The sequence below is a fragment of the Salminus brasiliensis genome, chromosome 1 (assembly GCF_030463535.1).
Source record: "Salminus brasiliensis chromosome 1, fSalBra1.hap2, whole genome shotgun sequence".
Classification (NCBI taxonomy): Eukaryota; Metazoa; Chordata; class Actinopteri; order Characiformes; family Bryconidae; genus Salminus; species Salminus brasiliensis.
Window position 1 is genome coordinate 17,847,665 of NC_132878.1, and position 23,319 is coordinate 17,870,983.

Genomic DNA, 23,319 nt, shown 5'->3' on the forward strand with positions numbered 1-23,319 from the left:
CTGCATTGTACTGTATATTTGACAGAACATTACACAGAAGCCTCAGCAACTAAATATAATATCAAATGTTCATGTGTTTAGTGAGTGAGTATTACAGCTTTCATTCTTTCCAGGAAACTTGCTTTTAGTTTCTGCAGGGACTTCTCCAAAGTTCAGTTTTAGAAGCTCCATTTTCAATTTTCTGCTTCTTACCATTCAAGTCTTCCCAAACATGTTCAGTAATTTTGAGGTCTGGACTGAAGTGGTTGTTATATTCTTCTGAAAAAAGCAGAAGCTTCAGCAGAGTGTGCTTTGCTAATGCTGTTCTTTCTCTTCTGTTTGGTTTTCCTCAGTAAGAGCTTCTCGATCAGCACCACATCCTTTGAAACCCACCGTGTTGAATCCTCTTCTCAGAGTGGAAGGATGGACAAAAACACCCGTGGATATTTTCAGATCTGAGACGAGAGTATAGCTCGGTTTTCTCCTTTCTCTCTCGGAAATGAAAGCGCTGTCTATCTGATCAGGGCAGTTTTGGCTGCCTACCAGGTGTATTTTAGACTGTTTAAGACAATATATCGCCCAGCACTCTTTTAAACGAGACGTTCTGCTCAAAAGCCATTTGTTCCTGTCCTGCCGCAGTGTTTTGTTATCAGCGTCATTCCCATCGGTTCACCAGCTGTGCTTATTCACGGAATGGAAGTGGAAATGTATTTTAAAGCTGTGTTTGGGTAACTGATTGAGTCTCTCACTACCGTGTTCAGACATTCAGAGCAGAAAGACCAGAGCTGGACTGATGCGGCTATGGGCAGGCTGCGCATAAAGACATGTTCACACCACGTGCATCTAATGCAGTAGCAATAGGAGAATACACAAAGGAGAGCGCGGTAAAGAGAGAGAAATTCGGGAGTGGAAAGAGCTTGTTCAGCACTTTAACAGTTTAAGAGGGAAACGTGCACGTTTTCCTGAAAAGTCAGGAATCTGCTTCGCCCACAAGTTTGGTTTCAGCTCCATAAAAAGTGGTGCCGTGTCTCCCTCTTTCCCTTTCTCCCCTTCACTCTGATGAGCACTGCATGCTAGCTGTGGCTGAGGTTCCTGGAAACCCTTAGAAGTCCTTTGTTTGTACTCTGCTTTTACTTTATTTTAATATTCTATTATAATGGTCCTCCATAGGGTCCTGGTTAATTGGTCTTGGTCTTGGCTTGGACTTCATATGTCCAGTTATGGTCTCACCTCTAGTGGTCTCCGCTACAACACTAGTCAATTGACTAATGCCAAAGTTAGGATGAAGAAAGACAATAAAAATACCAGTGGTGTTTCACTTCAGTGACACTAGGCCTTCAGCTAGTCTAACTAAGCTACTCTGGCTACGTTTACATTACCAGACTTAAGTGACTCTCATGTGATTTATTTATTTATTTATTTTCGCTTAATGTGGCAGAGATCTGATATTTTTCAGATTCTATTTATTTTGATCCCATTTACACCGGGTCTCTTCATGTGACTTGTATCTGGATTCACAGTCAAATGCATCTCCAGTTAGTCAGATTGAAATCTGAGAGCTGCATGGGATGCAATACGCAAATTTTGGTTAAGGGCTTTAGTTGTCTTAGAGAGAAACGGATGTGTTTACACTACTATAACGTGGCAAATGTGTCTCCGACCTCCTCCTGAAGTGGTTTGAGTGATCAGATTTGTATTCGGTTTAAATGAGTCTTGCGTGTGTTTACACTTTCATTTTTCATTTCATTTTGTGGCTTGGCCTTATCCAGATATAATCCAGATACTCAAGACGCATTAGTTGACCGGGTGTAAATGGGGTCTTTCATATGTGGTCCTAGATTGGATGCGTATCCAGTCTGTGAGCATGCGTGAGACATGAATGAAAAATGGTTGGGTCATATTTAATTCATCTTTTGTATGCACTTTTTGTCAGCACTGTTGTGCTAAATTCTGTGCAATGGACCACAAAACCTATGGTTCGGATCACTTTTTAGATCTGCAAAAAAGAACAAAAAAAAGAACAGTAACTTCAGCTTCCAGTTTGAAAGTAGTTTGTATCACTGCTTCGTTTGTAATAGTGACTTTTATTCTGACACAGTCTGTTTGTGATGTAGCTGTTGAGTGGAGCTATTGCCTCTTTCTTGCCATCCAGTTTTTCGCTACAGCTCTGCATCCTGATGAAGGGAATTTTTACTGGATAAAGTCACAGTGGCAGTAAAACCATATTCCACACTGTTACGGTTAAACTTCAGTGATTAATCCGCAGTTTACAGCCGCAGTTCACCGTATGGATCACAGATTATTAGTGATCGACACCACTAATTGTCACCAATACAATAGTATTAAAAACTACTACTAAAAATTTGGCAAATCCAACACTAGTAGCTTGGCTGAATTATGTCTGTGGTGCACTACCGAAAGACTGACACTGTTGTTCTTCTGCAGCTGATCAGCCGTAAGGACAAGGCCACATTTGAGAAGCTGGACTTTCTGACCTCGAAGGAGGAGAACTACACCCGAATGAGAGAGTACATCAGCTCCCTCAAGATGGTGCCCTGCATCCCTTACCTGGGTGAGTCAACTGTTTTTCACATTTAAAACTTACATGGGACCCCTTTTTGTCCTCAGGACTTTTCTCTTGCTGTCTCTGTGTGGACTGTTTGCTGTTGTATATTACAACACTGATCACACATGCTGATTCTGGTGTTTTGTTGACCACCAGTTGCTAAGTAACAATGGTCACCTACTGTAAAATGAGGAAATGACTCTTTTGGCAGCAGAAATTTTAATATGAAAAGAATTTCAAACTAGAATCAAAGCCTTTGCTTTGCCAAACTGTTATTGATATCAGTATCAGATATCAGATATACTGAGAACATTCAGTACAAACAATAAACAGTCAGGGTGTAGTGTTATCACAACTATTTTTTATAAACTATAAAAGCTCATGTCCTGTTCAAAGCTCTGTAGATCTTGTTTCTCTAACTCCTCTTACTTTTCGGACAACTTTGCAGTAGATGGAAACAAACGTCGTTACCGACAATGGAAATCAAGATGAAAAGATGTTATTCAGAGTCATTTTGCAGCATTTCTTTTGGTCCATACATCATGACATTTGGACACAATGTAAAGAACAACTGTCAGATTCAAATTACTCTAAAAAACAAGGTTTTTGTGTGACAGCCACATTAATAAGGATGGAAAGTATATCAGTTTTGCCATGCAGTTTCATGGATGCTGTGACATGAACGTAAACAGTTTAGAATTCCTAGAAATTCATAATTGTATTTAATATACTGACCACCCTGGAGATGCTACTCTCTGAACTCTGTAGACGGTGGTATACTATGTCTTGAGACCGAAGTAGTCTCTTGCACGCTCTCTCTCGCTCTCTGGTGGAATATTCATCATTTCTTTGTATCTATGTTGTAAAACCCCATGCAGGGTCAGAGATTTTCTCCCAGACACGAGAACAAGCTGAGCTGTGAAAGAGGAATTTTTCATAAAGCCAGAGCCTTTGTAATTGATTCATCTTTTTGCAGACGTGCAGATGTTCAGGCCCTAGGCTTTATATGTGTTTTCTTCAGTGTGTCTCAGTCTCTCTTTCTCACAATGGTCTTTGTTTTTCTTTTTCGCATCCTGTCTTTAAATTTAACACTCATTGATTGAAGATGGAGGTGATAAATGATGCACAGTTCATTTTAAACCCCTGATCAAGTTCTTGGGATTTGAGATTATACTAGTTTCTTGAGACGTCAGTCTCAGTTTTGTTCATCATGAGTCACACAGAGCCATCTGGACACCAAACGCATGCTTACACTATAATGAAATCTGTTTTTCAAAAGTCTTCCAGCAAGAAACTGTTTAGGTGTCAGCATCGCTTTCCTATTGCTCATAATGTTGTTCGGTAAATCCACTGGTGGTTCAAAATTGCTCATAATTAAGGTGTGAACAAAGTCAAAGAGTGGTTTGATGTGCAGTGCACCATTGTCAAGAAATGCAATGAGTCAGAATTGTCGGCAGTGTTGATGATAGAAATGCCGTCTGAGTTTGCAAGGAGTTGTTAGGCAAACTAGTACTCGGATTCACCACTAGTTCAATAATATTGACATTATATACAAACTGGAGACATGTGAAGGTTAACTAATCATTTTGAGTAGTATATAAAATGCTTGTAGTTGCACTGTAGATATTGAGATGTGGAGTTGTTAAGCTTCTCTACAATGTACCATTTCATACCAAATCACCCACTGTGACATTGTTTACAGCTCATTGACTGAATGAAGATTCAGAGTTAGAGTGGAGTTCTCCTTTAACCCCTTAAACCCTACAGTAAAGATTCAGTTATTAATCCTAAGGTGAAAACTATTATACTGCCGTTTAGCTTACCAGACAGTAAAATAGATGTGGGCAAACATATAAAGTATAAAGGGCTTAAAGGGTTCTTCTTCTTTGATACTACAAGTTGAGGCCCCAATAATGCAAAATGAACCCTAAACACAACCTCCACATGCTCTGAAAATGCTCCATTCCTCCGAACAGCCCGGCTTTTGTTCTTTCCTTTGTGTCTGCTCTCTCTCCCTCATCACCAGCAATCAGTGGGGACTGCTCTCTGTTTACTGTCAACATGGTTAAAATGACCATCCAGGAAGGCCTGGTGAGGCTTTAAGCTCTAAACAGCCCTAGAGGTGGGCTAATTTATTACAGCAGGTATTTATTAAGATATTAAAATATTTCTTGTAAGAAGAAGAGTTTATGTTTTTGAAAATATATAAGACAGGAGGTGGAATGTTAAACTGAAGGGTTTATCGTAAAAGCTTCATTCTGCCGACCAGTGCTCCCCCATTCCCCACAACCCTCAGTTTTCCATCCCTTTAATGTCTTTTCCAGTCATTTATAGTGCAAGTAGTTTTCTGTGCTTTTTGGAAACTCATTCATAACTGCCAAAGAGGGAGGGGGGGAACAAAAGGAGAAAGACTAGACTGAGCTCTGAATGGACGTTGTGCAGTCTTTGTACCAGACGTTCTGCTTTAATCGCATCAACCTTTGGCTCCCCTTGGACCCTTAGGGTCTTCAGGTCCTGATTACAACAGCCATTCTTGAAGAAACAATCCAGAGGTTTTCAACCTAACCTTAATCTTCTGCATCTGCAGCATATACTCATTGCTACAAAAGGTGAGCAATGTCATAAAAGAACCACTTTACCAATTTAAGGGTTCTTCACACTCACGCATCTCTCTTACAAACATGGAGCCTTATTCACCAGGCGCTCTCAAATCCACTTACGTGGTTTTCACAAGGATTTTCACGTTCACCAGTGGTTTCTTATTGGGATTTGTTTGGTTTATGAGGACAATGGGATCCATCGTTATAAGAGCAGAGCCGTGAACAATTATGTGGTTTAAAAACGTATCAATCATGAATCAGACGTAAACATATTTTAATGTATTTAATGTATTGGTAAAATTCATGGTCTCTTTATGGAAAATGTTTTTTAAATGCCTTTCGTAGCACCTTTATTAAGAGTGCATTGTGTGTAGAAAGCCTTTTCACTCCAAACACACTTATAATAGAAACCTATGGTGTCTATTTTAGGTGTTTCAAGTGAAAAAGCTTTCTGATCTTTTAGGATATGGCTTTTTAAAGAGATGCTTAAGTTTGCTTATTTAGTAAAAGGTCAGAAAGCTTATTCACTTGAATATAATAAACACCAAAGGACAATTTCTTCATTATCCATGGTAATCAAATTTTATAAATCATACCATCATAGAGGTCAGATTAAGGTTGTTGAACCAAGGTTGTTATCCTACTTTAGTATGAGTCACTGTTTCTGCTGTCCAGAAAAGCTTTCTGCTAGATTTTTGGAGCATCCATCTCATCCAAAATTAATTGGATGGAGCACCACCATTCCAGAGATTCCACTACTGCCTGGCATTAGGCATGGTGCCAATAGGCTCATGTTTTTCTGCTCCATAGAGTCCTATTCTATTGACTGTACTTCTCTACAGAAACTAGACAAGCTGTGTGTTTGTACTTGCGCATCTGTGTCAACTTACAGTAGCTGAAAGCATTCATTAGAAGGGGTGTCCATTAACATTTGGACAAATAGTGAGTGTATAAATGAGCTTTGTCCTAATTGGTTGCCCTGTATCAGCCCTGCTCATGTTTTTCAGGGACCTAAGTTCTAAAGCTTTCAGCTTCCATATATGGAGTATGTTAGCTGGGGAAGGGTACTTAGTACTCTTTTATTTCAAGGCTAAGGAAAATAAATGATACAGTATCTTTTAATGTTGAGCGGTGGCCCAGTTTCCATAGCTACAACTTAACACACTTATAAACTCACATGACTTCCAGAAGTTCACTCAAGCATTTTGTAAAGACTACAGCCACCTTTGGGCATTAGTCTCAGGCTAAGTCTTTGGGATAAGCGTCTCAGGTGTCCCTGCACGCCAAATATACTCTGTATTATAATTCTTAATACGTTATGATATTAACCTGCATACCAGTGTGTGACCTGTTCCATCTGATTTGAAAGGACTGCTAAAGACTTAATCATTCCATAATTCATTCACTATAATGATTAATTCAGTGTAATGATTAATTCATCATTATACCATACTTGGACTATTTAAAGGCGAAAAATCTAAATAGCATGATGTATCACTTACCCCAGTTGTTGTAGTCGATCAGCCAAGACATGTTTGACACATGCAGTGTCTGAAGTTTATTTCTTTAGTTTAAAAGGAGAGATGCTAGACTATCATTGCTAACAAATACTGGACTGTCACCAATCTAAACGAATCTCCATAAATGAATGCAGAAATCATAAGGCAGTCGCTTTAATGCATCAAATTACATAAATGTTTTTTTTAATTATTATTATTTAAATACATTTCAGATTTTTTTCCTTTTTCTCCAATGCACCCATGCGTTCGTAGCTGCCCCTAGCAGTAGCAATGCTCCCCACACTGGGAGGGTAAGGAATTAACACATGCCTCCCCCGAGTTGTGGCATTGCTAGGCAGTCGACACAGGATGGAAAGCGCTGCGTCTCCACCTCCACCACACCAGGTTACAAACGCCTGTGTTGACCAACATTGCTTTAAGAGTGATTTAACATTTCTTGGATGATTGACTGCATCCAGGGTCTTTAATAAATCCTATCATATTTTTTGGCCAACTATTCTGAGCGAATAGTGTTACTGAACATGTTAGCTCATAGAGAATAGCAGATTACTGGTGTATTTTTCCATTTGTGTGAAAAGGGGAGTGACTGCCCTTTCTGTCATGCGCAAGTGCCATTAGCAATTCACTGTCCTACAAAAACATTCCGTAAATATTAAGTAAATATTCTGATAACCAGCCAGAATAGATTGAAATATATTTTTATCAAATTTCATTGTGTGATAAAATGATGCAGCTGGCTCTGAGTCGTCCCGTGGACTAAGGTGTTGCCAGCATGACCCGAGGATCGCTGGTTATGCTGCCTGCCATCGGCAGCCGGAGCCAGAGAAAGCACAACTGACCTTGGTCACTCCAGGTGGGTAGATGGCTTTCTCTCTCCCCATATCACTTCAATGTGATACTGGGCTGGCGTGGGTTTTCTGCCAACTTCTGCATCAGAGCTGGGTGGCTGGAGCTTTTCTCTGAGCGTGCAGACTGTTGGCCTTACATCAGCAGTTCGAAAAGAAATGATGGCTGGTTGTGCGGATGTCGAAGAAGGCATGTGTCAGTCCTCACCCTCTGAGGGACTGAAGCATTACGTGATGGGGAAGGTACTAGGGAATGAATTAGCTCATTAACATATTTGATTTTGATTGCGATTTAATGAGGTCATGTGTAAAAATGCTGCAACATTACAGAGGGAATGGCTCCTTCAGAACCACCGCTGTGACTTTCTACATAGGACTTAGTTACCGTACAGCACATTTTGCTTGATGTAGTGTAGTGCAGAATCACTGAATTTTAGTGAATCTGGCCCATTGTGTCCTATATGGTGTAAGGGGTGGCCAGACACACTGCATTTCGTGCTTTATAAGAAGAAAGATGTGCAAGATGGTAAACACAAGTAAACTGAATAAATATCAAATGTATCTAATATATATTTTTTAAACAAGGCACACAAATGACACAAGAATACATAATTAATTATGCCAACAAACTTTTCTTCCATGTTGGAATGCATGACTAGATGGAAGGCTTCCTCATTCTTCATGGGCACTTTTTTGTTAGTGCTTGACTCAAAAGCTGGTGGATTTTCAAAACGAGTCATGGTGCGTGTTGCTTAACAGATGACAATGGGTTTGTGAGATTGTGACAATGGGTTTGTCCTTGCCTGGAGCATCGAGATTTTGTTTTCCCATTCATTCAGGTTTTTTTGAAAGGCGGCAGCCTGTCATATTGCTAAAGTGTGCCGCAGTGTGTTTTATCATGTGTCATGTTCCCTTTCACACTGTGTTTCACATCTCAATTTTAAGAAGGAGAATTTAGTGGTTCATTTTTTACACTAGTTCACATTTGTAAAAACAGTAACAGCTTTATTTCTCATCTGCATTTCATCTGAGCTCAGAACTAAGTAAGACTTCTACAATGTGAGCCTTAACTTGCTAAGTTTAAAGTTTTGGCAATACATCCACAAAGACACCAAGAGTCTGTGAGGTTAGCACTTCCTTTGCCATAGTGTAAATGCAGTGGAACCATTCTTGTCTGAGTGATAGTGCCATAAATGTCCTGAGAGCTACGACCAGCATACAAACTGAGAAGCTTCTCAGTTAAGGTTTGCATCCAGTAACCAGTTACAGCACTTCTAGAAATGAGGGAACTGAAAAGCTTGCTTATGCTGGACACGATAAACATGCTAGTTTCTGCTCAGTTTTTGCTAACCTATAACTTCTAACTTTGGTAAAATCCCACTTTTACATCCTATCATTTAAACCTGATAATTTATTACTCAAATAGCTGACCTATGTGGGGTCAGCTGGCCTACTAATGTTACTGTATCTTGTACTGCTGTTGTTCTGCTGGGCATTATTTCAGTTTTCATTTAGTTTATAACAGCTTTTGACAGAAACACACTTCCCTTAGCATGTGCTAAAGCCGAGGATGGCATGTTTTTATAGCCACCACAATGCAATCCGTCTGCGATTCCCAGTGCTGTCACTGACCGGGTGAAGCCTAGAGCACAATGAAACAAACTGCACTCGAGAGAGTCTGAAAGGGCGTTGTCTGAACACCCCCTACCAGGCCCCATTTTTTACCCAGATAACATCAAGCATCAAATTAGCACATTGTCTCAAGGCTGGCTGCATAAATGTTAGCAAAGTAACAAGGGTTGTACAATGTGTCCTTCTGTTGCCATTCGGCAAAGTCCTAATTGCACAAGGAGTGAAATTTCACACACTAGGCAGTGTTTAGCCACTTTGGCATCCCGGCAAAAACATCTTTGGGGTTACAAAATGAGGATGACACTTTATACTCTGAATGCCTGCATTCTAAACATTTTTTTGATGCTATTCCATGGAGTCAAGACACATTGAGCTACATCCAGAGATACTAAATCTCTCAAATAATGGAGAGCTGTTCACTCTGAAACTGAGAATGGTGTGGCTGTGTTTTAAAACCAATAAAGAAAGTAACAAACAAAAACATATACACAAGACATAAGAGAGTTTAAAAAATTGCACTTTTTTAAGTCACCCAGAATCGGGTTGTTTTTGTCACAGCAGAGTTCCTGTGTTTTGTTTCTCCCTCGGGTTTGAGCTGCTAGTGGAACGTGTTTGGGTTGGGCCGTATCATCATGGTGACTCTTTTCAAGGAGTAGGAACCACCCCGGAATTCTGCCCAGTAGACTCCATCCTGATAGCGGCTGCGATAATGACCTCCCCGGTACCACACACCATTCAGGTTGGAGTGGGCGCAGGCGTTATACCACCATCCGCCCTTCTGGTAGTGGGCGCAGTTTCCTGGATGAGAGAAAGAGAGGATGTTACTTCTGAGGTCACGGAACTGTCATCTCGATTTTTTTAAGACTGGAGTCAATGTTCCGATAACCTCCACAAAACAGCTGGGCCTTTAGCCAGTGCTGTGCATCAAGCCAATCTTTTGGTTATTGTGCATTTGGTACTTTTTGGAAAAGACCACCCAGGGCTTTTAATTGTTTTGCAGTGCTATGGTAACCAGTCATGCGGTAATTGAGGTTCTTCTATAGTAGGCATTAACAGTAAACATAGTCAACACATCAGCAGGGCCAGGGAGCTGTTTCTACAATAGTTTGTAATCAAACGCTTATATTATTTTGCCATTATAGAATTCGATTAAAGGCTTCCTGCTGACTGAATTGAACTTGACCAGTTGTGGGCAACTCCAGTCCTGGAAGCACACCTAATTCAAATCACTTGTTAATTACCAGATTCAGATGTAGTCTGTTGGAGCTTGACTTTTTAGAATATATTGATAAAAACAGGTTTTATTTGAACTTGATCATTGAGATACCTGTGTAGACATCATGGTCTCTGTCCAAGGTGGTAAACTGTTTTCCGTTGTGCCAGGTTAAGGAATCCCCAGCATTTCCGTGGTACCGTCCCACCCTCAGCCTGTAGAAATCGGCCTCTGGCTCTAGGCGGAAACTGGCATATTCTGCAAAGGTCTTCCTGCCTGACCAGTCTTCAAGAGTCACCAGAAGCTTGTAGTTACCCTGGTTGGTCAGCCAGTAGATGTTCTCCAGACCAAGCCAGTATTCACCATCAATGTTTCCAAACCCTTGCTAAGAGAGCGAACAAGAGAAAGAATAAAGGTTTTGGAAGGGCAGAAACAAGTTGTTTGATATACCTCAGAACATGAATACCTCATATTCACCTTGTTGGCAAAACAAAACTGCAACTGCAAGATTTACAGGCAACTTCCTGTAAAACTGACTGCATTCAATTAGGCTGTCAACCAAAAAAAGACCTGTTCTGGTCATCTGCCTGTATTTTGATTTTTCACCATCCCTTGGACATTATTGATCCAGGACTATGATGGATAAAGCCAGTGGTGGTCTTTCAAACACCCCATTGCGTTTCATTAGGAGACTGGAATTATTAAAACATGCATGTGTGTTCAATTGCATTAAGCAAACTGGGATTAAAAAAATAATATAAATATATAAATTCATCATGGGTGTTTCTCACCCTTAGAGTAATTTGTTCACTTTTTTGTCTCTAAGTGGTCTTAAATTATATCCGCAACTGCCAGGAAACCACATTTTATGGACGTTAGGTCATTACATCGTTCACCCCGGCGTCAGGGTTAGGATGCATCATTTGAAGCTGCTTTTAATCACTGTCCCTAATGTTACTGTGGATAGCTGTTGGCCCACATTGACAGTAAGGTTGGAGAAAAAGCTTGGTGTTTGGAAGGCTCCATGGCCCATGTTTTGAAACGTAACCCAGCTTACATAAGCAAGACATGGGAAAAATTACTGATTCACTTAAAGTGCCTCACGTGTGAAGGATCTCAGAATGCGAAGAAAAAAAAAAAGTCTGCCTGTAGATTTGTAGTCTTTGTATCGCGTAAAGCACACTTACATTTAACCCTGTTACTTATTCACTTAAATATTAGAATTCAGGCAGCTGTCATTGCCATTGGTTACCAGAAGGGTTTAATCCCATTTAACTATACCCTGATGCTCACATTTCTGCCTTTTAAAAGGCCTTCTGGTGTAAGTGCTGAATTTACTATGCTATTGATCATGTTATGTGATTCTTTCCCTCAGCCTCATCAGTTTGACAAAATTCATGATTTCATCTTTTTTTTCTGTTATCGTCCATCAGTGTTTTCTCATTACAGTACCCAGCATGCATTTCACAACTATTAAATACAGATATCTGGCTTCTACTTGCATTCAACAAGCTGGCAGAAAATGAAAAGCTTTTAAACCAAAGTATCCATCTTAAACAGCTTGTAGCTTATATCATCAGACAGGTTTCCTGGGCTTCAAATGGGAAATTCTCACTTGTGGGGCTGTTGTGGCATCATCTTAGTAGGTGATGAGACATGTTTACAACAGATGTAGAAATGATTAGTTTGTTGTTGTTGTTTTTTTCTTTTTGGCCAGGGTGCCCCTCTATCCCTCAGTGTACCTGGAATTAACCGTTATCTCACCTTGTACGTCTCCCAGTTTCTAAAGAAGTTGACTGATCCATCCTGGCGTCTCTGAATGACTGTCCAGCCACCGGGGTCATGCCTCTGGTCACACCAGACCTGCATTAACTTGTTTGCATTTTCTGGCTTCACCAAAAACATGCCACTGTTGATGTGACCCTCCTCCAAGGCCTCCAGGCAGTCTTTGAAGGGACCTGTTTTAAAGGCAATATGTGTCAGTAAAAGCTCTCATGAGGTCAGTGGACAGGAAATAAGTTTGTGGTGCTTGAAATTACATTCAGATATCGGCCATCTATTCTGAAATGATCGCGGCAGTGAGAATCCCTCCTCCATCAACCACTTAGCCTACAGTTATCAGCACTCAATCTCAATGTGTGGTATTCGCCCAGCATGTTTCTGGGGCTCCAGCTTATTTTTCCTTCCTCGGGAACCTCTCAGTGACTGCTTTGGCTGCTGTTGTGTGAGGAGAATTCCCTCTTGTTGAATTTCAGCAGTCCAAGAGCAACACAGGCACATGGCCTTCCTTGACTGTGGTCTTTAATTTAAGCAATGGTAATGCTAATACTGGGTTACTTCAGAAGCTAGTTTGAAGCTGTCAGTCATTCTGCATGCTGTTAAGGAAAGAAAAGAGACACATCATTGCCTAGTCTGGGGTGAGTTTTCCAAAAGTATCTGCATCATAAATTAAAGGAGCTTTTCAAGACTCTCTGGGAACCAATCCATAGCTGTTAAATAGATGCATGTTAGTACACAACCTTTTTTCCATTATGACACTGGGGAGTGAAATGTAAGGGCCAAAAGGAACTAGTTGTTGCAGTCTAAAAATGTCAAATCTAGTAAATCCGTGCAAAACACAATTAATTATACCAAATGCGTAGCGTCCAGAGAACCAACACCAGAATCCGTAACCAAGAAATCAAACAAAGAGTTTCAAATTGGCAATCAGGCATTTTACGGTGTGTAACCATTTGTTTTGAAATCTTTTCTATGGAAGAAGTAGCTGTAGTAGTGTAATGGCTAACACCGCCTTCCCCTTCCCAGACTAGGATTCAGCTGACTAACATCAAGTCCCACATTTTGACTGCACTGTTAACAATGCTCCTGGCTTGCTGGAGTTGTTAATATAATTCACTAGTTAGCTTTCCAGAGTGAACAAATGCTGTAACAAGGGGTCTTGACATCCTGCCTTTTAGCCTACCAGCAGGAGAACACTGTACGTTTTGGCCCTTTAAGACATCATCCAGAGGATTACTGCTTTCACGTTGAGCGCCTGCCGGCAGTGTGGCTGCCAGGGGTTGTAATGTTAAACAGTCTGAGCTTTTTCCCTCTCCTGGTAGATTTTCTCCAGGGTAGTAAAAGAGGTCCAAGTTAAAGACTCATGTTGTAATGCCCACCCACTGTATTACCTGTAGTTGTACATCTGGTATACTCTATACATCTGTCTGTCAGCTCTCCTTCTCTTTTAAAAACACTGTACAAGTATACAAGGTACTAATTTAGGGGGAGACATGCTGAAGTGCAAATTTGCCAACAATTTTCTCCTACCCTGTATCTCTTTGCTTTCTCTATAAACTTTCAATTCCCACTCTCCAGTATTGTGTATTGCAGAGTCTGACTTTTTCTGCCTTTTGCTTTTCCTACTTCAGGATACATTACACTTACTTCTACATCATTACAGAATTTGCTGGGAAATAGTGTCCTCTATTTATCTAAGACATTGAACAGTGATTGACCTACAAGTCCATTTTTGCAAAACTTTACAATGTGGATAAAGGCTCATAGCCAGCTGTGCTAACCCTGGATATTGTTATTTTCAGATTGCAGCAAATGTCTCTTGAGAGTTCCCCATGCGGCTGCACTAATTTTTTGCGAGAACTTTTGAGTGTGGCTCTGAAAGCTGTAGCAAGGCAGAGCTTATTCCTTCACATCACATGCTATAGCTTAGTGTCAGCCCCCCGAGCTATTGTTAACGAATATGGAATGCCACATGCAGACAGCAAGCCTTGGCAGCCTGCTTTGTTTTTAAATGACTTGCATTATGTGGTGGAAATTTTGCCCTTGGGAGACTAGGGAAAGTGACAGCCCCAGACTCTGGGGCCTAATGTTTCCCTAATGCTGCTTGGCTTGAAGACAAATACTAGCCTCATCTAACTGATTTAGTTACTACTGTTGACCAGTGCCAGGGTTGCTTTAATGTAGCTTTATCTAAAGAAAACACAAATGCTTACTGATTTAATAACTATTGTTGAGTAATGACTGTGTTGCCTTAACGTTGCTCTGCTTGAATACTGTGTAAATCCTAACTCTTGACAAATGTCACCTTAATGTAGCATTGCTGGAAAACTGTGTAACACTAACCAATTGTCAAGAGTCTTGAATTTTCATCGCTTGTAAAATAAAAAGGTGGCCATGAGCTGCCTTCTTTAGAAAGAAGAGGCTTTTAACATGTTAAATGACCTGCTCACAGATCTATCCTTTACTGAAGCCTAGTTTTTTTTTCTCACAATGTCCAGTGAAGCCAGCTGTTTGCTAGAGCTGACTGGAATTTAGTTGGATTTCCCTTTTTAAATGATATAAATTTTGTGTGGAAATCCATGTAGCCTACATGGATATGAGGAATCCCGATAATAATTGTGGTCAGCTTAACACAATAGGTATTAGAAGCTCTGTGTATGTGCAGGTGGAATGTCTGAGACTAAGACTAGTACAATGCTAACCTCCAGTAAACTGCTTTCCTTAATGCTAAAAAGTTGACTTTTTTATGTTGTCTTAAAGTTTAGTTAGTTAAACACTGTACAAATGCAAGCCTCAACTGACTGCTTCCGTGACCTCTGTTGACTTAAGCCAGTGTTTCTTTAATGCTACATTGTTTGAAGACACAGACGCGAAAATGCAAAACTTTACTGCTAACAGGTAACTGCTGTTGTTGATCTCTGTCAACTAATGTGCACAGGCTTGTCTGAATAGCTGTGGATTCTGGAGAGATCATACTCCTATCTTAGAAAATGGATCTCAAAATGAGGTGCGGGAACGTGCTGCAGGGGGTGTTATTTGTGGTCCTGGCAGGTATTCATCAATCTGTTTTCAAGCTGTCAGTTGTCATTCATTTCTCAAGCACTTTCCATGTTTTTGAATGTAAATAGTTGGAACCATGTGGAAACCTGCTCATTAAATCTTAGTAAGCCTCCTTCGATGTGTTTTATAGCCTGCAAATTAGCAGCTTTATCCATAATGGAATGTCACGGTGCCAAGGAAAGAAGTGCTTCTAAGAATTCCCAGAGAGGTCATATTCTTTTCCATTCATTTTCCATTTAATAGGCTAGTGGAAAAGGATCAGTGGTGCTTTCTCCAGTCAATCATTTCAGATACTAAGTAAAGGATGTCATCTCTGTTACCTGGTTGCTCCATGCCTTTTGTATTAGATGAATTTGGCAGTGTATTTTATGCTTGCTTTCCATTTCTTCAGTACGTGGCAATGGGAATACTTTGTACCTATGTCATTGGAGGTGAGCGGCAAGGTCCATGGTGCCTGCAACTTAATATTTTAAGTATAATATTTTTTGAAAACCAATTTTAAGGAAAAGGTTTCCACAGAATCATGCTCTCAGGATAGCCCCGGCTGTTGTATAGCATTGTCTCAGTTAGAACACAACAGAATTCCCTTGCTGGCCACACAGCAGTAGAAATAACAGTGCTTCCACATGTGTAAGTCTACCCAGAAATGATGAACATGTGTATTTACTTCTGCCTGAATGAAAGTGACTTTACGGAAGTGTTGAATTAAATCAGGACTGCTACGTCAGTAAATCAGATGCATTAAATCATCCAGGAGTATCATGTTCAATGGTACAATTAAGCTACATGGATTTAAGTGATGCATTTATGTAAGCAAGATCATAAAATATTAGACCGCACAATACAGTTAATCTTGCAAGATTGGTTTCTTTTATCAGGGCACAAACAAACTGATTTGTTGTATGAAGTCTGCAGTTAAACTGTGTACATAGGATCTGAGGATTGACTGAAAAGGCATATTTAGTGCTGCGGGAAACAAGCGGAGATCAAATGCTGCTCATCAACATGCTATCACAAGAGCTGAACTGAATATCTGTCTATATAAGTCCATTCCAAAAGTATTCATCTTACAAAGTAATCCCCTTTAAGCTCTTCTATAACTTGACATATGTTTTCTTTGGTGGTCTGTGTATACGAGGGGGGGTTCCTTCTCAGTTGGTCTGCCCAGGAAGGATTTGTTTTCGAGTGAGCGATTAGCTTGCTGACCTTAACGTGAGGGAGATCCACATGTGTCCCTGATGTGTGTTTTCTGCAAACATTTGTTGCTTTCTTTGGAACCTCTAAGCACTATGATCTAAGCCCATCATTTGGATTTTACTGCCATACAACATCTGAAAATGAAATTCATAAATTTTGGTGGGAAAGTGCTTGTGGAGAATGTCCGCTGGTAATAAGAGACTCATTTATTCTCCATTAGCTTTGGTTGCTAGTGTTTCCTGCATGCTGCGAAGGCCTACATCTCAATTTGCTCCTCATGCCTTTATTTACAAAGGAGGTTAGGATCCCTTGTCTTTTGGAGAATCTGAATAAATGGTTTTTGAAAGAACCATGTTGGTAAATGAAATGTGCGATGGCCTTTAAAATGGCCTTTAATTAACCATTAAAGTGTAATACACTGTAACTCACCTGAAGGCTTGTTGGTTGTGGATGGGCTGTGCGTTCCAGTGGGCATGGTGGGCAAAGGTGGCGGCATTGCCTTCGAGTTTTGATCACTCTGGATTTCATTAGTGATCTGGTTGGTGTGGCGTTGGAAGGGAGGTGGGTGGAATGGCTTGGCCTGGGGTTGATGGGGTAAGCGGAGTTGGGGCTGTTGTTGTGGAAGGACTACAGGAGGCTGGTAGGGTCTGGCAGGCCGGGCCACCCCGCCACCCGCAGTTCCTCTGAACCCACCCCTTACACATTGTTCTTCCAGCTGTGCTATCAGCGCACTTTGATTGCTGGCAAGAGTGGACAAGTGCTGGTACTTGTGCTCAAGGTCGCGGTAGCGGGAAGCTAGCCGCTGCATCTCGGCCGTGTGGTTGAGCACACGGTTCTCCAGCTGCGACACCTCCAACGCATTGTCCCGCTTGCGGATGATCTCATGCAGCAGCTGCATGTACAGCTGGGTCACCCTAGCGTTCATGTTGCGCGACTCCTTGCGCAGGAGCTTCACTTCATTTACCACACCTCCGTCCACCTCCACCAGCTGCTGAAGAGATTCGATTTGGCGCCTCTGCTTGTGGAGCTCGCCGTTCAGCAGTTCCAGCTCCTGCTTGTTCACCCTGTTCTCCAGCAGAGCCTCTGGCTCTTTGCTGTTCACGCAAATGGCACCTGTGGTCTTCTGCTGAGGCACAATAAAGGTATACGAGCACTTGTCCTGCGGCGGGGCGCCTGCAGGGTCAGGGGAGCGCTTGCTTCGTCCAGCATAAAGGAACTCTCGTTCTAGCACCTCATCTCTGCTGTCAAATTCCTGAACGTCTCCAGACACAGTCCAGTCTGGCCTTGTCAAGGTCAGGGTCAGCAGCACTGGCAGTGAAAGCTTCATAGTGAGACCAGGCATGTCTGCTTCGTATCTCTTAAGAGGATGATTCCTGTGCAGGGAAAGAGAGATGTGAGAAAATGGGCAGTTTTGGACACCGTAATTAGTTGATTACGTAGTTCTCCTGTGTGCTTACCTGTTAATCTTTTTATCAGTTACATCTACTATGTATGTGCATTTTGTAGGTACACAGTTACTGACTGTAGACCTATCTGTACTATGCAAAACTCATCAAGCACACACAAGTTTGTCCAGTTGATAGGAACCACCATAGTTCTACCACCAGTAATTATTTGGGCATTGGGCCATTGTTGTTTTATACACTCTTAAAAATTTATGTTGCTTTAGTGGGTTCTTTTGAGTGATAGAAAAAAACCCGTTGAGTTCCATACGATCTCCATAAATGTGTGGGAGATGTGTGGGTGTGGAAATTTTTTTAAAGGTTTGATGAACCCCTGCTTGATACCTTTGCTCTTTTACTAACATGGTTCTTTATGCAACCAAATGTAGTTCCTCTGAGACCTCTTTGTAGCACCTTTTCTTTCCCGAGTGTAATAATATTTGCACTGGTACAGGTGTACAGGTGTTGCTTGTACGTTTTTTAAACGCCTCACTTTTGTTGATCGATTGAGAATTGTCTATTAATGAACCTGTCCAACCAACAATGGCCCTGTGGTCAAATGACTGCTAAGGATGACTTTCTCAAACTGTGCAAAACTGTACATGTACAAGACCCTGACCAACCATAACATTAATACCACCGCTACAGTGGCATGTTTCAAAGGGTGGATATATTAGGCAGTAGGTAAACAGTCAATTCTTGAAGTTGATGTGTTAAAAGAGCAAGCAAAGGCATGTGAGTGTTTTTGATACGGGTCAAGTGTAATGGCTAGACAACCGGGTCAGAACATTTCCAAAATAGAAGACCGGTCTTATGGGGGTTCTCTGCTATGCAGTGGTCAGTACCTACCAAAATAAGTTCAAGAAAGGAACCACCAGTGAACCGGCAACTGAGTTGTGGCCACCTAAGGCTCACTGATGCAATATACGGAGGCCCCACAAGCCTCACAACTTACAGGACTAAAAGGATCTGCTGCTAACGTCTTGGTGCCAGAGACAGAGGTCACAGGATGCCTTCAGAGGTCTTGTGGAGTTCATGCCTCGAATGGTCAGATCTGTTGATCTGGTGGCACAAGGGGGACCTACTGAATATTAGGCAGGTGGTGTTAAAGTTATGGCTGATTGATGAATGTATTTAAATAGTCATTGTATTCTGATGGAGTTTACAAATGTATGGTGATGTAGTAGCCAAGAAGGAAGAACTTAAGCATAGCTGACACCAGGGAAATTTGAAGAGGAGATAATAATGTACAACATATCTGACATTTCTTGTAAAATGAAATCATAGTGCAAAATCACTGTCAAATAAAAACACTCAGTTCCTTTATTCTGGGAAAGCTAGTAAGGATGAATGATCCCTCTGGCTTAAATGAGTTTTCCTTGCCTCCCCTCCTGAGTGCATTATTTCACTATAGAGTGACTTTGGGGGGAGGCGTAACAGACATCTATCAGCATGATGTCATCTGTTTTGTGCATTCATACATCTCATTAGGTCATTTGCATGGATCTGTAGCTGGCCACAGTTTTTGTGATTTAGACATGTAGTATTCCACTATGTGAAACCTTACTTTACCCAGTCTTCATCTAGCACTGTACTTTAATAGGAGGTTCATATGGGCCAACAGTGGTATCCTGCTTCATAGTGTTATCTAACTTAACCATTGCCACCAACCCTCTTTTCCACATTACTATATATTTGTACAAACCTGTTCCAGACCTGATTAGTTCAAGTGAGTGTTTGACCAGGAAATCTCCAAAGTATAGCCTTAAGTTCCTGAGATGATGACCCCTAGGTTGGAAACTTTACATTATCTGGAAGATTTAAAGCCTTTCAAAAGGTTTTTACACTCAAGCTTTATTTTTAGAGGTGGTTACTTTGACCATTCATTGAACTTCTATTGAATCTAACCGCTCAGCGGTTAGAGCGCCGGGCTGTCAATAACAGGGTTGTGGGTTCGATTCCCGGGCTTGGCAAGCTGCCACTGTTGGGCCCTTGAGCAAGGTCCTCTCTGCTCCCTGGGCGCTGGAGTTGGCTGCCCACCGCTCTGGGTGTGTGTGTACTCACTGCCCCAAGTTCACTAGTGTGTGTGTGAGTGTGTGTTCACTACCACAGATAGGTTAAATGCGGAGGACACATTTCGCTATACAGTGTACACAGTGTAGGAAAATCATAGCAACCACTTGGCGACACCATAGAAACCTTATTCTGGCTTCACCCTATTGGATCCACCCAACATCTGACTTAAGTGGGAATTTGAGATCCTGGTGAAGATGTTAGGATGCTGCTTGAATAGCTGGGTTTACCTCCCAGGATTGGTATGTGCTACCCTGCTGATTACACATTTTGCGTTGGAGTTTCCTCTTCTAGCAGACAGAAAGTCCAACAGTTCTGGCACTGTTCTCCCCCTCCTCTGGTATTGATTTCCAAAATACATTAGCTAGGATCTGGTTTATCAATATCTGTGAAATTCCTACCAATCATTTAGCAGATCTGATCTTTAGTGTGTAGTTTGTTCTTGGCACTTATGAGGTGAAGAAGCCTTTACCTTCACAGAACCTGCTGAAAAGTGGGAGGCTGTTTTTATTAGTGGTATATTTTATAAACTATTACTAATGCTGATAGTAAAAAAAACAAATTCCCTTCTGCACCCAGTGACTTAAACCCATATAAACCCAAGCAGACATGCCCACACATTCACGCACTCTCTCAGGGCGCTCAAGTCAGCTGAAATGTCTGGTGATCAGGTTGCATAGGGCTCAAAGGCCATAGGTCAAGTGGGCATGTGTGTGTTGAGTGAACAGTAAGACTGTGTTCGGGATCAACAGGAATACAGCATTAATGTCAGCACAATGTCCCCAACTGTGAAGCGTCAGATGGTGTGGATTATAGTAACACATTCACTGCATTGTATTCATGCATCTGAGCTGTAATCTCATTCAATCTCATTTTGAACTCTTTTCCCTGTTTAACTCAAATTTTCCTAACTATAGCAGATCAGACAAGATCCGAGAGGACAAATAGTCATCAGAATTACAAGCCCACATAACAATCCATGGAATATAACAGGATTTCAAAAGGGGGGTTTTCCATGGAACAAATGCTGCAGATGTAACACTTGATTATAGGGAGTTGTTCTTTTCATGTGTAATGTGTTAGTGTTGGCCACTGTTCAGTTCCTCCTCTCCCTGAAGTCTGTTTGCTGTTAAGCTTGCCTTGTGTTGCACGGGAGACTGTAATGCATGTTTTGTGTGTTTACAGCTCTCAGACACTCACACACACAGACACGTGTTTGTGTTTATATAATTTGTTGGGGTTCTAATGTGTGTGTGTGTGTGTGTGTGTATGTACACGCGCACACACACACACACACACACACACACACACACACACACACACACACACACACACACACATATGCAAAATTAGAGATGACCATAATTTCACACACACACACACATATATATATATATATATATATATATATATATATATATATATATATATATATATATATATATATGTATGTGAAATTACGGTCATCTCTAATTTTGCATGAATGGACCAATAGAAATGCTCCAAATTGTGAATAGTGAAATACTGATTTCATTCAAACTAAAATAAAAAAACTGGGCTGGACTTCCATTTAATTTCTGTTTTTGCACATTTGCTTATTTAGTTTAACATACATATAAAACAATATTTACTTTTTTTTTTAGCTAAATAAAATAACAGTAATAACCAGATATTCGAATAGTTGACTAGTTAAAAACCTCCTTACCGAGCTATGGCTGTTTCCTCCTCTTTTTTCTTGTTTCCCCCTCTTAGACCTTCTGCCTCCCCAGCAGGTTGGATAGTGTTTCCCCTGCACCGAAAGTCATTACCAATCCTGTAGCCCCTCTGGTCCTTTGTCCTCCTCTCTCTTTCTCTTTCTCTCTCTCTCTCTCTCTCTCTACCTTTCCCTCTCTCAGTCTTTCTGTATTAGTCAACCAGTCCCCTCTTGGTAGCTGCTGTCAATCAGTAGGAGTCCTTGTACCGGCTTCATTAACAGGCTCGAAGCACATGGCAGGTCTCAGCTGTGCTGCATGGTCTTCATGGGCTTCTTCCTCTAACATCCTACTAGAACCAGTGTGAAACACAAACCTCTATGCTTCTCTCTCATAGTATCTACAGTCTCTTCTACCTCATGGCTGTTAACATGCTTGTTATCCTTTTCTGTTAACCTCCTCCTCTGTCTCTCTCTGTTTTGACATTACCTATGCCTCTCATGCTATTGGTCTGCTAGTTGGACCCTCCTTTTTGCCCTCCCCTTAGCATGGGAGGAGCCAACCCTAGTCAATTGCCACCACAACACCCCCACCACACACAAGCACTCTCAAAGAGTTTTGTTTCTATACATTGTGAGGACTAGTGATCTGTAGACAGCGCATTTGCATACACCTAAATAAGAAATACACTACTTATGTGTAGTAATAATAATAATGTAAGTCTTAGGTTAATGTTAACTTTAATAACCAGTAAAAACAGATTTGAACACAGTTTGCCTTTCTTCATCCATGTCACCCCCCACTTTTACTCGCTGTGGTGTAATAGCACCACAGAGCCTTACAGAGAGCTCTAATGTGGTCTCCTGTGCTCTGTCACTTACCCAAGCAAAAGCCCTGAATAATAAAATGCACAGCAATGAGGGACCGAGTCATTCTCCACAGTTAAAAACAGCACCTCCAGCTGTGCTTTCTGAGAGCCCTGGTCAGGAGTGCTTTATTAACAATTAACAAATATTCAATTATTTTAACTATAAACATATTATGTAACCAGGCCAGTTTGCTGTGGCCTCTTCCCATGTCTTTTACATACATTGTCATCGCTGAAGCTTTAGCTGATCTAAAAAACGGTCATTGGCCTAGCTTATTTATCTCAGTAGAGTTATCTTAGTAGAGATTACAGATAATTGATAGTAAATAAAAATGACATGCCATTAAGCTTTCTATGAACTGGACTTTGAAAGGGACAAACAGTGTGGTCCTGTGTGCTGCGCTGTTTATACATCAACCAGACTGAGAAGTAAAATAGCAGTATATCAGTTACACCATCTTGCCTTTTTGCCAATAGAGAAACAGCTGTTTGATTATGTAACACAGTGATTGACCTTTTTGCAGAAACAGAGAAAGGCACTGCAGTATACAACTACCTCAGTGAATAAGAAGCTCCAGTTATTTACATACGTACACTTAGTATTAAGTACTGGACAGATTTTTTTTTTTCCCTAAATTGGATTTTCTCATTTTCTCTCAATTTGGTATTGGCAATTAATCCACCCATTCGTAGCTCCCCCTTACACTAGCAATGCATCCGGCACTAGGGGTGTAAGGACTCAAGCAAAACACTGCCGCTTTTCCAACTGCCACAACAGTCATGTTTGGAAGAAAGCACCGGGTCCCCAGCTCCAACACACCAGCTAACAGATGCCTGTGCCAGGCAACATTGCT

General features: G+C 41.1%; 2 protein-coding genes across 3 annotated transcripts in view; one reads left to right on the top strand and one right to left on the bottom strand.

The window, feature by feature from the left end:
- The window catches only part of LOC140549997 (ras-specific guanine nucleotide-releasing factor RalGPS1), a 178,807-nt gene that overhangs the window by 82,973 nt on the left and 72,515 nt on the right, over positions 1-23,319 (top strand). For both annotated transcript variants that reach the window (XM_072673800.1, XM_072673793.1), the window contains exon 8: positions 2,425-2,551. In XM_072673800.1, the coding sequence (XP_072529901.1) occupies positions 2,425-2,551 (127 nt within the window). The remainder of the gene's footprint in view (positions 1-2,424; positions 2,552-23,319) is intronic.
- On the bottom strand, positions 7,785-22,048 carry angptl2a (angiopoietin-like 2a). Its single transcript, XM_072673782.1, has 5 exons — positions 21,612-22,048; positions 16,821-17,764; positions 12,120-12,313; positions 10,470-10,740; positions 7,785-9,940 (listed from the first exon to the last, which is right to left on the bottom strand). The coding sequence occupies exons 2-5, from the start codon at positions 17,731-17,733 to the stop codon at positions 9,741-9,743; spliced, it is 1,578 nt and encodes a 525-aa protein (XP_072529883.1). The 5' UTR covers positions 17,734-17,764; positions 21,612-22,048; the 3' UTR covers positions 7,785-9,740.